The sequence below is a fragment of the Engraulis encrasicolus genome, chromosome 18 (assembly GCF_034702125.1).
Source record: "Engraulis encrasicolus isolate BLACKSEA-1 chromosome 18, IST_EnEncr_1.0, whole genome shotgun sequence".
NCBI classification, from domain to species: Eukaryota; Metazoa; Chordata; class Actinopteri; order Clupeiformes; family Engraulidae; genus Engraulis; species Engraulis encrasicolus.
Window position 1 is genome coordinate 9711574 of NC_085874.1, and position 13767 is coordinate 9725340.

Genomic DNA, 13767 nt, shown 5'->3' on the forward strand with positions numbered 1-13767 from the left:
TTAATGAGCCATGATGTGGTTTGGTAAAAACCAATTGAAATGTTCATATCTCCAAATGTCCCAGGCTGACAAGCCAGAGCCGCCATGCGATTAGCTAAATCAAACATGTCATGGACAAGTCCAGAGCGACTAACCCGAATTCATGACGAAACTTCTTCAGCGGCCTCGGCTTCTCGGGTAGCATATTTCGTTTCTGGTGTACACGCAGCTTCACTCTGCTAGTTACCTGAGGTGGTGTGGTGACTCTCTGGCTCCTCCTGGGGGAGCGTGCGGGGGGCCTCTCCTCATCTTCACTGGAGGCTCGCGTACGCTTGGAGCTGCGCGTCGGCTGAGAAACATAACAACAGCAATAAAATAAACAACAGCAATGAACAACACAAAGACTCAAACAGCACTCAACATTCAATAATCAGCAGTAAACAACAAAAACACTTTAACAACAGTTAATTGTCAACGAATCATAAGCAACTAGTTCAGTGCAGAGTGATAAGAAACATGCGCGCTCAAACACAAACACACACACGGCTCACTGCTCACAGTCTCTGTGGTGCTCTGTCCGCTCCTTCTGGTGTTGTGGGACTTCTGCAGGCTGCCCTCTGGAACACACACACCAACAAATCAGAAGACTGAACATACCAAGACAGCCAATCAGAAGACACATCACTGACTCATCAACCAATTACGCTGCAACATGATTTCACAGAACCATTGTGGCGCAAAATCTGTTGAATTTTGCCAAAATTCTGCGATGCCCCCATGGAGGTGCTTTCTCTATATTACCACAGCTCTAAGCTTACGTTCCCACAGTCTTATGTTCCAAGGAACATTGTCTTTGGATTTTTCAACAACAACAAAAAAAACACTTTTCTTACAGGTTAGTGTTAGGGATTGTTTTGGTTTAGGCACAGCTACTAGCATTATTTTGTTTTGTACAAAACTGTGGTAATCTATTAACCAAGTGGAAAACGTATTTCTCAAAAATCCTTTTTTTCTGTCAGGTTATGGTTGAGGACTGTTTTGGTCTGCGCACAACTTAACTTGCTATGATATTCCTTTGTTTAGTAACATATTATAGTATGGCATTCGAAAAACTGGAAACGGTAGGCTATTCGACCACCCATTCGTTAGTTTCTAATGATACAAATAACATGACGCTATGGGAAAATACAGAAAGCAAATCCATGAGTCTATCACGGAAAACACTTCCATGACCCACCAAAAATCAGTGAAACTGCCACAGATTTTGTGTCCCAAGTGTCCATGAATTCTGTGAGATCAGGCAGCATTATAGCAGTCAACGCATCGCAAGCAAGACCACAGTTCAGTTTTGGTAGGAGCATACCTAATCCACTGTAAAGTGAATGGGAACGCAACGCCCTCACGTTAGCATGTGAATGCAGCACAAGCAGATATTGTGTATGTAAAGAGATACACCAACTTCATGCCTTGTTATGGGTGCCAAATGTGAACAGTTTCTGGTCTGCTCAAAGGACAGAGTGGAGTTTTCTATGCCTCTCATCCATCTCAATGGACTGGACCTGACCTGCATAAAGGGGGATTTTACCCCCTTCCCTAGCGAAACTAGAACCCGGAAACAAAGGGCCGTTGGCACCTCTCTCTTTTGGATTGCTCTGGTGCAAGGGCTCATAACGAGCCAACCAGAAAATACATTGATACACACAGGGTGCGATTTGTCGGAAAACCAGAGGGGGGGATATGATTCAGATTTTAAGCAATATCAATGGATTTACATTAAACTGTGATTAAAATCATGTAAGAAAAGTGGCAATATCAAAACCAGGAGGGGGGGCAATCCCCCCCCCCACCCCCCTACAAATCGCACCCTGGATACACACCAACCAATCAGATACAGCACCTGGTCAAATGATATGAGAAAGCAGCCAATTACATGTGGGGCAGCTGAAAATGTCCCTCTGTCCTGTGGTGTGTGTGATAACCGGGAAGATGTAAGGAATGTGTGTAGAATAACCGAGGTGTAGTTGCAGGTTTGAATTCCATAATACGAGGTAAAATGTGTGTGGTCTGCTACCTAGAAAGATCACTAACTCAGCGCACTCAACACCTTCTAATACCCTACAGTGGGTGCTTAACTGTCGATGAATAAAGTCAATGAGGAAAGAAGCACTCAACAGATTTCATTTTGACTTTTTAATCGCCTCACAAACATTTCAGGCTTATATCCTTCTCAGTGTGAAATGGCAATTTCGCCTTTGACCCCAGTAGGTGTGCCTTAAATAAACACTGTTACCCAAAATAACGACATCCCTTACCCATGGTTAAAGTGCCATTGAGCAAGTCACTTAACCCCATTGTTCTAGGGACTGTAACCAATACAGTCTACCTGAATAATTGTACAAAGAGTTGTTGAAAAGTGTCTACTGTAATGTCATATCCTACCTCTGAGGCTGACCAGAGCTTTGGCTGACGAACCTGCAAACCAAGAGGGGAGAGAATCAAAGTTTAGTCGGAACAGCATAACCACCACCCACAGACTGAGGTTCATACACTGAAATCACTTTACAACTGTAGATCCCACATGCACAGGCACGTGCAGAGCATAGTTGCCCACGGTGCCCGAGCAACGGCCCTTTTGCCCACATTGGCTGATATTGCCCTTCCAAGGGAGGGGAAAATAATATGGCAATTATAATTTCATATTTCAATATCATTTGATTTCTTTATAATTCATAATTTTGATTGAAGTTTTGTACAATAAAGACTTAAGTCAGTCATACAAATTCATCAGACCCGTCGAGAATGGGCACGAGCGATGTGAGGTAGGTAGGCTACGCAACAACTCCGGTGGGGAGGGAGAAGGCACGCGACAGGCGCTTGAGCGCCTATAAGACACACGAAAGATTTTGAAGATGCCTGGGTGTCGGCTAGAGCCCTACACACAGTCTACATATTAGGGTACAAAATATGCTCACAATCAACCTCTCTAATACAATGTTGAGTTTAGAACTTTTAGTTATCATACATCTGACAGCCAGCCAGCGCCACGTTTAGGTAGCAAAAAAACCCGACAGCCAGCTGTAGATAGCCTATGCCTCGGAAAAATAGGCTAAGATTTCATGTTTCAACTGATTTGCTTTGCAATTCGTATTTTTGATTGAAGCTTCCTAAATTAAGTTTTCAAATTCAGATTCACCTGCACCTCGAGAGATAGGCAAAGGGAGGGGCAGCATGCGCGATGCGGGGGGCACGCGCAGCTCTACTTGGGAGGGAGGGGGGAACAAGCATGCATGCGACCAGGGCAGAGACGCAAAATATGTCGAAGATGTCGTGGGAGTAGAGCGACTGCCCTGACGGCCTGAGGTGAGCTGGAAACACAGCAGACTACACAGTATTAAACTACATGATCACAATTAATGTCTCAAATTAATGTCTTAAAGCCGATCTCGAGTTTAGGACGTTTGATCCTAAATAATCTGACAGCCGGGGTGTGCCACGTTCAGATATTGGGGGAATACGACAGCCAGCTATCTTGCTTGCAGTCAACGTTTTACATGGCTCAGGTTGTTTTGTGGAAGGCTAAGCCAACTAAGAAACATGCAGATGACATGTCGTTTTATCAAGCAAGAGAGAACTTAAGGGGGTAGGCTGGCTAAAGGAAGCACATCTCTGCAGAGTTGGCTGCGAAAAAAATGAACAGGTGCAGGTGAGGCAGAGAATCTTTTTCAGGATTGTAGAGGTTTGATCTTGGTGAGACCGCTAGGAAAGTGCGTTTTCTTACGCTGATATAGCCTATTCTCCGACCCAAAGATAGGCTACTGTTTCCACTGTCAATGTCCATGTAATTGAAATAAATCCACTCCACGTGATAACTGACGTTTACTGTTCTTCTCAAGACATAGGCCTACAAAATGTGCATGAACTAACTAAAATATCTGTAATGAAAATAAAAGGTTATAAAGTCTGCGAGAAGCTCGGAGCTTCAGAGCAACATATAAGAACTGGTGCTCCCACGCCACGGTTCTTTGCGATCTGAAATGAAAGCCGGCTCGTCCATTCTTAAAGCGACAGTACACATTTTTAATATAGGCTACAAAAGACCCAACAAATGACCTAAACCTGTGAATTCTTATTGTTTTAGCTTTCCTATATAATATTCATNATTTTAAATCATGGAATATGCCTATTAATTAAATTTCAATTTTCAAATTAAATGATCTTTTTAACATTTTTTAAACATTCTATTTATTATAACTTAAAGTCTACTTTGGGGCTGCTATAAGGATTATAAAGATGACAGTGGGGTTAATTGATTAAGCATCCTCATATTTAGCCTATTAATTTACTCATCATTTCATTTCATTTAAGATGAGGATGACTCAGAGCCACAGACCTCTGCACATAGGGCAGGTAGGCATAAGACTGATAATCTCTGTGACTGATACAGGTTTAAAAACTATCAAGGCTTTTTCTCATAATTTCATTTAATTTAGGGGCAGCCACATACCACACATGAGGAAATGTGGATCAGGAGACATTTAGGGCAGGTGGGCATAAGGCTGATCATCTCTGATATGATTAATAGGTAGGCCTACATGTTTAAAAACTAGCATGTTATATCATATGGTACGCATATTCAGGATACTATACAATAAAAAAATATTAATAATTATGACAATAATATACTACTTCTACTAGGCCTACTACTACTAAAATTAATAATACCCATGGTGCAGTTTCCTAAAAATTCTGAAGGCCGCTCATTGTTGATGGGGGTTTTTTTTTTCTTGGGGGGGGGGGGGGGGTTGCCCTTCCTTCCAGGTTAGAGCAACTGCCCTTTGAAATTCCTGTGCACGTCCCTGCACATGCGACTAGAAGATAGGTCCATCGCTGCAGGATAGTGCAGGGGCTAGATACGTCCCACGAACTTACAAGTCCACTAATTTAGGCACAAATACATATCCCACCCGTATGTTGTTGTCGAATGATTTAGTAAAGCTAAACGCGCAATGCATCACAAGGCCAGACGGCTAGCCCGCCCGACCAATGTTTACGTTTCACGAAAATGCATGCTTGGTTACTCGCGCGTGCCATGGTGCGACAAAAACAATTACAACTTCAAGTGAACATGGGAATGACTGCGATAATGTTAAGTACTTCTTTAGTACTTCGTGGTTTAGTTATGAACAACATGTCTTCGGTGGGTTAAAAGCAGTAGTTAATTGTACTAAAGCAAACTGGCTTTTGAGCCGTATGATTCGCGAGTGCACCGAGCTCTAATGCAGCAGGCTGACAGACACAGCGTTTTAAGTCAAGTAAAATTGAAGATTAGAAGTGATCTACAGGCGTTCTGTTTGACACAAATGGGAAAGTGTTTCAAGCAGAATGCTACCAAATCAGATACGCACCAGCGCCGCGGTATGTTTATTTCCAAACCAGTATTATTTTTAGTAAATAGCTCGCTAAGGCTAGCACATTCTAGGTACACTACCGTAAACCTCGTAGGAAAACTTAGCTAACCAACGAGCTAGTTTACGCCGTTCGCTTGTGAACTACCAGTCAATTGGGTTCGTATTTTGTGGTTGTGAGAACCAGCTAATAAGTTGTAAAGTTTAAGTGTGTCCATTATAATCACTGAACACAAATATGCCCTGTCTAGTAAGCGGTCGAAATTATTGTTTTGGTACTTACTCTCATCCAAGAGCTGCTCCATCTCCGCCATCTTGAATTAGCCGCGCCGCTTTTTCAAAGCCCATTTGACGGTGAGGATTGTGGGAGCTAGACCTAGGCGAGAGGGTTGGTCGAGCATTTCGCATAGAGATCTACTACTGGGAGGGCTTCAGTTTAGCACATTTTGTTTACACAAGTAATACCGATTAACAATGAACTTTTATTCATTTTAAATTTCATCTGACTGGGCTCGCCCATATATCATATTTTGGTCGTTGTATGGCATTTGAGAAGGCGACGGTAGAGGCCCACACCACTGACTTGTATACAAGTCAGTGGCCCACACATTTAGTGTCATTTAGTCACATTTAGTGAGTCAGTGGCCCTATACTAATACTAAATAATTTTATACTACTAGATTTGTGCGCACACTCAATCAATGCAGTTTCTTATATATATAAAAAAACATCTTAAAAAAGAATACATTTGGGATTAATAGAAGAACTCTGCTCAAACACAAGCCAAGTCTTTTCACAAAGCTGAATAATCTTTTATTTTCAGTTGCTTAACTAACAAAAATGTAGCTTACTTCGGTAATCTTCTATTACTGTGCCAACCTCATCAGGAAAAGACAAACAAAAACATCAATAAAAGGGCGAGAGGCCACAATCACAGAAAACAAAGAAGAAAAACTACGGCAAAATGTTTTAATAACAGTCTTATTATACCCGAATACCTAGTATCAAATAGCCATGTCAACGCATGGTGTCTTACAACAGAACCCAATGCAATACCAATGGATAGTTGCTGTCTTTCTTGACAACAGAGGACAGTGTGACTGGATGCATACCATTTAATTCTCTACCAAGATACTAGCCTCACTGCTCCTGAACTGAAGATAGTGTAGCATATCCTATAACATAACTACACTGGAACTTACAGAGGAAGACAATCAATAACTGAGGTCATAGCCTAGTGACTGAAGCAAATGTGTCTATCAGAAGGTTCAGAGGGCAAAAGATTTGGTCCAATTGAACTTGTCGTAATGAGTACTGAAGATAGGTAGACCAGTTATCTCTGAGAATTCACCTAATGCGTTGGAGGGAAACTGGGTAACGCTTTAGAATAAGGTTCTTCTAATAAGCGTTTATAGTCACTAGTAAGCAGGTAGTAATACCCTTACAAGTGCCCAATAACATGCTTATTAACTTTGGTTACATCTTATAAGCTGCTTATTATGTGTTTATAGTGGTTTATTTTTTTAGTCTTATTATTTACATCGGTACACATACCCATGTTGATATGCTGACTAATACTAGATATGGGGGCGTCGCGAAAAAAACTAAATTCTCAAGATGGCTGCCATGTGTACCGATTTTCATGCTTTTACTCAAATAAAGTTACTCATCAGATGTTAACAGCATTAATAAGCATGTTAAAGTTAATAAGCATGTTAAAGTTAATAAGCATGTTATTGGGCACTTGTAAGGGTATTACTACCTGCTTACTAGTGACTATAAACGCTTATTAGAAGAACCTTATTCTAAAGCGTTACCGGAAACTGTTGCTAGGTTTTACGGTAACCTCTGAAGCGAGTCTGGATGGAAGACCAATGCAATGGAAGACTCTAGTCTCTGGGAGATGGGAGAAGTGTGTGTGTGTGTGTGTGTGTGTGTGTGTGTCAGGTAGGTCCCATTCTTGGGGTGAGCAGCTCTTCTCACCCAGAGAACCGTTTGGGGAATGAAAACTAGCGTGTCTCATGACACACTGGACTTGCAGAAATAGGGGTGGTTCAGACACACACTAGAGCCTGTGTGTTTGTGTGGGGGTGTAGGACTTCCAGCGGTCACCAGTGGTGAGCTATGCAAACCCAAAACGAGTAGCAGGCCTATAAGCCACATACACAGTAAAACAGAGGATGAAGCAGAACGTGCGTGTGTGTGTGTAGTCTTGGGGTGTAGGGGGCGCTGTGTGAGTGGTCATGTCCTGGGAGAGACTGTGTGGAGGTAAAAAAGTTCAGCTCAGAGGTCAGGCGTCAGGTACCCCCTTACCAGAGGGAGGTCTGGTAGTTGAAGCGGATCTTCAGCAGGTATTTCAGGTTCACCTGCGCCACGTCGTATACAATGTACCTGAGGGAGCGGGGTTAAGGAGCACAAGCAGGGGAGGGAGGGCAGGGCATAGCACTCTCCCAGGAACAACAACAACAGTATTTGTAGCACAATTCATGCAATTTTCAGTGTGTGTGACATGGCAGTAAGGATTCTTGTAGAGTAGGCTGAATTGAGTGTGTGTATATGGGTGGGAGACGTGACGCCTTGTTTTTTCGTAACATTGGTTAAAAACCTACAAAACTGTTATTTTTCCTTTAAAAAACAAATGTCAATGAAAGAAGATGTGATACATTATGTTTCATATTAGTCTTAGATGAGAAGAAACATTTTTGTTAAGATTTTTGTAAAGGTTTATATGTCAAATATCCTGCGGTGTGACTGTAACATTAATGAAACCTGGAATATAATATATATATATAAATTAACCAACAATATTTTGAATAATGTATGAAGCATTTGGCATGATTGCATAAATATTAACTTTATATTAAGATATGTGAATGTGAAAAAAACTCAAGACAGTAATATTAACTACAAGTTCAATTTCGTAACACAAATTGCATCCTGTGGGGTGACATGTATGTCAATGTTTGTGAACGGGCAGCTGCAAGGCCAACTACAAGGGTCTTAAAGACTGGCTCCTAACCAGTCAGTACCTCGGTTATTGGAGAGTGCTGTGGAAGCTTAAGGTGACTATTAACCTCTTAATATGTCTTCATATTGCAATGTTTCTGTCACGCAATGCTTAGGTTCATTTTATGGTGTCCTGTGGTGTGACTGCTCTTATAGAAGGAAAAAAAGTTTTTTATGAATGAAAACACATATTAAGATTAAACACAATATCATTATCAAGTTAGCATGAGCAGTCATGTATACAAAAGGATTAAAATGACCATAATGCAGTGAATTTCCTGTGGTGCGACTTCATTTTCCTGCGGTGTGACATGCCTATGCAATGTGTTGATGCAGGACACATTTTCTCAAAAATGGCAAAAATTAGGTGAAATTCCACGGACCACTAAGTGCTTTATTTTTTTCTATTTTTTTCAGGAATTGGAAAAACTTTTTTTTTTTTGGCGTTACGCCCTTCAGTATATACGTATATGTGTGTGTGTGTGTGTGTGTGTGTGTGCATGTGCGTGTGCGTGTGTGAGATGGCAGAATAAAGGGCTTATTTATTCACAGACAGCTTACATTTTTTGCTGCACAGGGATTATCATGGCTGCGCTATGTTATTCGTCATCACAACGCTAGGGCAACGAGAGGGTTGTTACAAACTGGCTACGATACAGCAAGTACAAAACATTTGTTGCTTTGTGTGTGTGCACGCAGGCAATTCTGTGTGTGTGCAGAGTAAAGGGCTGTGTATACTCTCTTTGCCGCTTGTCGCCCACAGGTCAACGCAGACAGTTTTGATATTTGCTCGATCACTAGGTTTGCGCTATTCGTATCCGTCACAACGGTAGGGGCAGCGAGATGATTGTTCTAACTGCCTTCAATACAAGGAGTAAACTAGACGTGTATGCTGCTTTGTAGCTACACAGACTCAAAGACAATTAAAAACATTTAACAAATGTCAACCTGCATATTTGATCGTACTAGCAGTCACCGCGGTAACCAGGCGGTAATTTGGAACAAGGAAGTGGCTCATTGTCGAGAGCAGGTCACACGAAGAGTAATGTTTCCTCTGAAATACTGTTTAACTGTCCCGATATAACTTCAGTGTCGTAACTTGCAAGTGCACGTGTTGTCCTTGGTTTGTGTAAGTAAATGAAGCTACTAAGCACGGGCAACTTATTTAATGAACATCTCACAGTCCGCAGCCCGATGAAGGTTGGAACAATGCAGTAGCTCTTTGTAGTTAAGCACTCTGGCTCTGGCCGAGAGGACCAATCACGGCGGCTCCTGCTTCTGTTAACTGCGTAGCTGTCTACGGGCAGTCACATTTTCAGGTGTGCACACCAAGTCATTGCAGAGGGGGGAAAAATAACGGTGTGGATGTCTAGTGCAGGTCCAGTTGTAAGTTTAGGAACATTTCATATAGATTTTTCCATTCAGCATTTTTTTTACTTCTAGGACCCCCCCGAATACAAATCCACCTGTTTCCAATTTTTTCTTTAATAATTAGTGGCAAATCCAAGATGGCTGCCATTGTGTACAGAGCATTCGCCATTAATGCTGCTTTAAGGATTGAATTTCTTCAGTTAATCTTTTTTTTTATTTCCAGGACAACATTTCATAGAAAACCACTTGTTTCCAATGTTTTGCTTGTTTTTTAGTGGGAAAATCAAGATGGCTGACTTCATATTTGGCAAAATTGGCATATTTAGTATTTTTTAAGTCTATTCAGCCATTGTTGACTTTTATTGGTAATATTTGTTACATGACTGAAGTCAGCCATCACATAAACTAAATCTATTACAAAATCCACGATGGCCGACATTTCGTATAGCAAAATCAATATTAACATAATGCTTTCAGGTCTATAAAGCCATTCATTTGTGAATTTAAGCACATAAGATTTTGTGCAGGTCCAAATTATTGTTCAAACAAAAATTACTATCAATCAATTAATGTACAGTACCTGTTATGCAGTGCTACCTGTACAGTAGCATTGCATATGCACTGGTTTGGCTGCCTATGTCAAGGCCAAGGCCTACAAAGTTGCTTCAGGGTCGGCTTCAGCTTATCTGAAGGCTATGAAACCAAATGTTCTGCCTGGGATGCTGCATTCCTCCAATTCCAACAATCTTGCCATGCTCTCAGACTGCTCACAGAACTAGGTTCTTTGGCATGACAGTCAGTGTACACCCATGACCCTAGTAATGGCCACACTATCATACCTTTGTAAGACCTTTGGCATCATGAAGTATTGGTGGCACAAGTGTGAATGTACATTTTGTCTGCCTCCAGAAATGTTGGGCCCCACAAAAGATTTGATTTTGGGCCCCCATAAGGGCCCCTGTCAGTGCTGTCAGTGCTTGGGCCCTTAGAATCTGTAACATTTTTCCCCCACTAGCGGCACCCATGTCTGCCTCAATGATGCTACAGAGTATTCTCTCTATATTAAATTAATTAATTAATTAATGTGTGGAATGAGGTAGTCCTATTGCCCACTCTTCTGGATAGTTCTATGAAATGAATTAATAGGATTTTTTTGTACTTCCTGATCAGTCTATGAGTTTAGTTGGAGGCAACTGGTCTTTTTTTGCAACTGGCAAATTGCAAGCCAATCTTTGCGCACAACATTTAAGGTGTGTCACCCCAAACTTCAGATTTTCTACCTCTGAGACTGAGGCATCGTGAGGATGGACAGAGGGCTCCACCACCTCCAGGGCTCCTGTCATAAATCACACCGGCTCCACCTGCTGCTATGCTATTGAGATCAGGGGTCAGTTCAGATATAGATGAGATCTAGGTTATTTGCTAGTTCAAGGGTTTTTGGACACCATGTTGAATTTTGGCAAAATATGAGATAAATGTTGATAACATTTCATGTAATGACAGTTACGTGCCTATCAAAATACTACCAATAGGCGTACAATACTGCAGAATGGCTTTATAGACCGTAGCCCCTTAATGCACGCCTCACCTCCTGTGGCATGCTGTAATAGTCATTGAAAGTTAACTACCTAGCACTACAATACTATGACATGACACAGGGCCTTTAGTAATGCACTACGCCTTGGTCATTGCCATTCTGGTAACAGCAAATTTATAACGCCATGTCTTAATGGGTTAAAACACCAAAATGTCCTTATTTTGCTATAATGTCAGCAATCTTGGATTCTGCTTCTGAAAGTTAAAGGGAAAATAAAAACAAGTTGTTTTGTATTCAGAGGGGGTCCTACAAATAAATAGGATAAGACACATTACCTGGTCATAAAAAGAACCGTTCAATGCCTTTTCTAATGTCATGTTGAATTTTTACAACAGATTGAATAATTTTTGAATGAAGTTCATGTAATGGCTGACTGAACAGTCCTTTATCCATCGTGAATATTACAAATACAAGAAAAAAACAATGACTTTAGAGACCTTAAAACACCAAATACATAATTTATGCTACATGTCATGTCAGCCATCTTGGATTTTGGTACTAAAACTTAAGGGGCGGGGGTGGAAACAGGTTGTTTTTTTGTTCAGGGGATGTAAGAAATATAAAAAACACCAATTCCCAAAATGTATATGACATGTTTCTTTCAATTACATTAAATTGTGTTAGAATATGACCATATATCCGCCATCTTGGATTTTGGGCGTTTCCACTTCAGAAAAAAATTGGAAACAGGTGGATCCGAAGACTATGGGGTCTGTAGTTGATAAAAAACACAAAGTGGAAAAATCTATATGAAATGTTCCTAAACCTTATTTTTGGGACAATTGAACCTGCACTAGTCTGCATCATAGGGCAGACAGGTTTGTTTCTGAGCATAAAACAGGCTGAAGAATACTCATAGAGTAGGCTAGTGTGTGTGTGCCTGTGTGTGTGTGTGCCTGTGTGTGTGTGTGTGTGTGTGTGTGTGTGTGTGTGTGTGTGTGTGTGTGTGTGTGTGTGTGTGGTAAGGATACTCGTTGTACAGCAGGCTGGTGTCGTCAATGTTGGTGTTGGTGCCTTTACCCAGGGGGACTTCTACTCCATCCAGCTTCACTGTAGCACTGGGGTCAGGAGCCGTGCGGCCCACACCTACACACACACACACACGCGCACACACACACACACGCGCACACACACACACACGCGCACACACACACACACGCGCACACACACACACACACACACACACACACACACACACACACACACACACACACACACACACACACACACACACAGAACAGGGGGAGGGTGAGAACATAATTTGTGTAGTACGGAATTGTGTCTAGAGAGTGTTTGTGTGTGTGGTTGTGTGTGTCTCACCTTTAACACTGTGTTTGCCCTTGGGTAGCTTAGTGATGTGAGAGGCCTTCTTCAATTCGTGCCTGTGGAGGGGAATAGACATATTAGCTATACAGGCAACTATGATAACTATACAGTGGAGGGAAATACTAGACACATTAGCTATACAGCTAATTATAGTAACACTTCTACTGTCTATGTTTGTCTAGTTTGTGTGTGCGAGGCCGCCGACTGCCGTCTAAACCGCTGCTTCTGTAATGAACCCAAAGACGGCAAGCTTTCCTACATTACCCATGGACACTGGCCTACGTCATGGTGTAGCCTGTCATTTAATCACAGTAACGTAGCCTCATGCCTATTGGCTAACTGCATCACACCGCGCACCAGAGCCACTGCTTGTTAGAGATTTTGAAAGAGTCGCGTGGCTCGCGCTGAAGCCAGTTTCAATATAGCCTAGGACTAGCGCGGGTTTCTTCTGTTTTGTATGTTTGTGATAAAGAATGTGGTGGTGGTTACGGCAAAGGTTCTGTGTCAGTGAATGCACGTGGCCTATAGTAACAGTAACAGTAGCCTAATAGAGACGTTAAAATGGAGTGGTGTGGTGGAGCGAATGCAACAAGGACAGATGAGGAGAGCTGCCTGTCTGTTTATGAGCGTAGCTGTCAGTCAGAAGTAGTCTGGCATTTTCTAAGTCCTGGCGAAATTGCATGATGATTCGTAAAACCCACTCCAGCGGAAAGAAGGGCAGATCTTGCATGGACGTGCGAGTGCGTGAAAAAAAAGCATTAACAAATAACTACCAACGCTATGGAAGTAGCCTAACAAAGAAAGCGAAGATTTCCGTGACCTGGCGTAATCGCTACTTGTCATTTTGTTGCGCGTGGAGCTCCTGGAGGAAATTAAGGTGTCTAGCAGGCTACTTCTGTGCATAAACACACAAGACATCATACACTTTGACTTTATTGCACAACGTGTGCGTGAGCGTGTGTGTGTTTTCTCCTCTCCTCTCTTCTCCTCCACTCCCTCTCCTCTGTGTATGCATGATATCTATCCATGGTATTTGCCAGTATGTTGATGGCATGCTGTGTTTGTGTGAGGTTTAGGTTTCTT

The 13767-nt window shown here is 41.9% G+C and overlaps 2 protein-coding genes across 3 annotated transcripts in view; both read right to left on the bottom strand.

The window, feature by feature from the left end:
- lin9 (lin-9 DREAM MuvB core complex component) overlaps nucleotides 1-5749 on the bottom strand; it is an 18976-nt gene extending 13227 nt beyond the window's left edge. For both annotated transcript variants that reach the window (XM_063222981.1, XM_063222980.1), the window contains exons 1-4: nucleotides 5668-5749; nucleotides 2419-2451; nucleotides 538-596; nucleotides 227-328 (exon numbers count right to left, since the gene is read on the bottom strand). In XM_063222981.1, the coding sequence (XP_063079051.1) occupies nucleotides 227-328; nucleotides 538-596; nucleotides 2419-2451; nucleotides 5668-5698 (225 nt within the window). In that variant the 5' untranslated portion in view covers nucleotides 5699-5749. The remainder of the gene's footprint in view (nucleotides 1-226; nucleotides 329-537; nucleotides 597-2418; nucleotides 2452-5667) is intronic.
- Nucleotides 5750-7171: 1422 nt separating this feature from the next.
- Nucleotides 7172-13767, bottom strand: part of parp1 (poly (ADP-ribose) polymerase 1) — a 46044-nt gene continuing 39448 nt past the window's right edge. The window contains exons 21-23 of the mRNA XM_063222966.1: nucleotides 12679-12740; nucleotides 12330-12444; nucleotides 7172-7775 (exon numbers count right to left, since the gene is read on the bottom strand). Coding sequence (XP_063079036.1) covers nucleotides 7694-7775; nucleotides 12330-12444; nucleotides 12679-12740 — 259 coding nt within the window. The 3' untranslated portion in view covers nucleotides 7172-7693. The remainder of the gene's footprint in view (nucleotides 7776-12329; nucleotides 12445-12678; nucleotides 12741-13767) is intronic.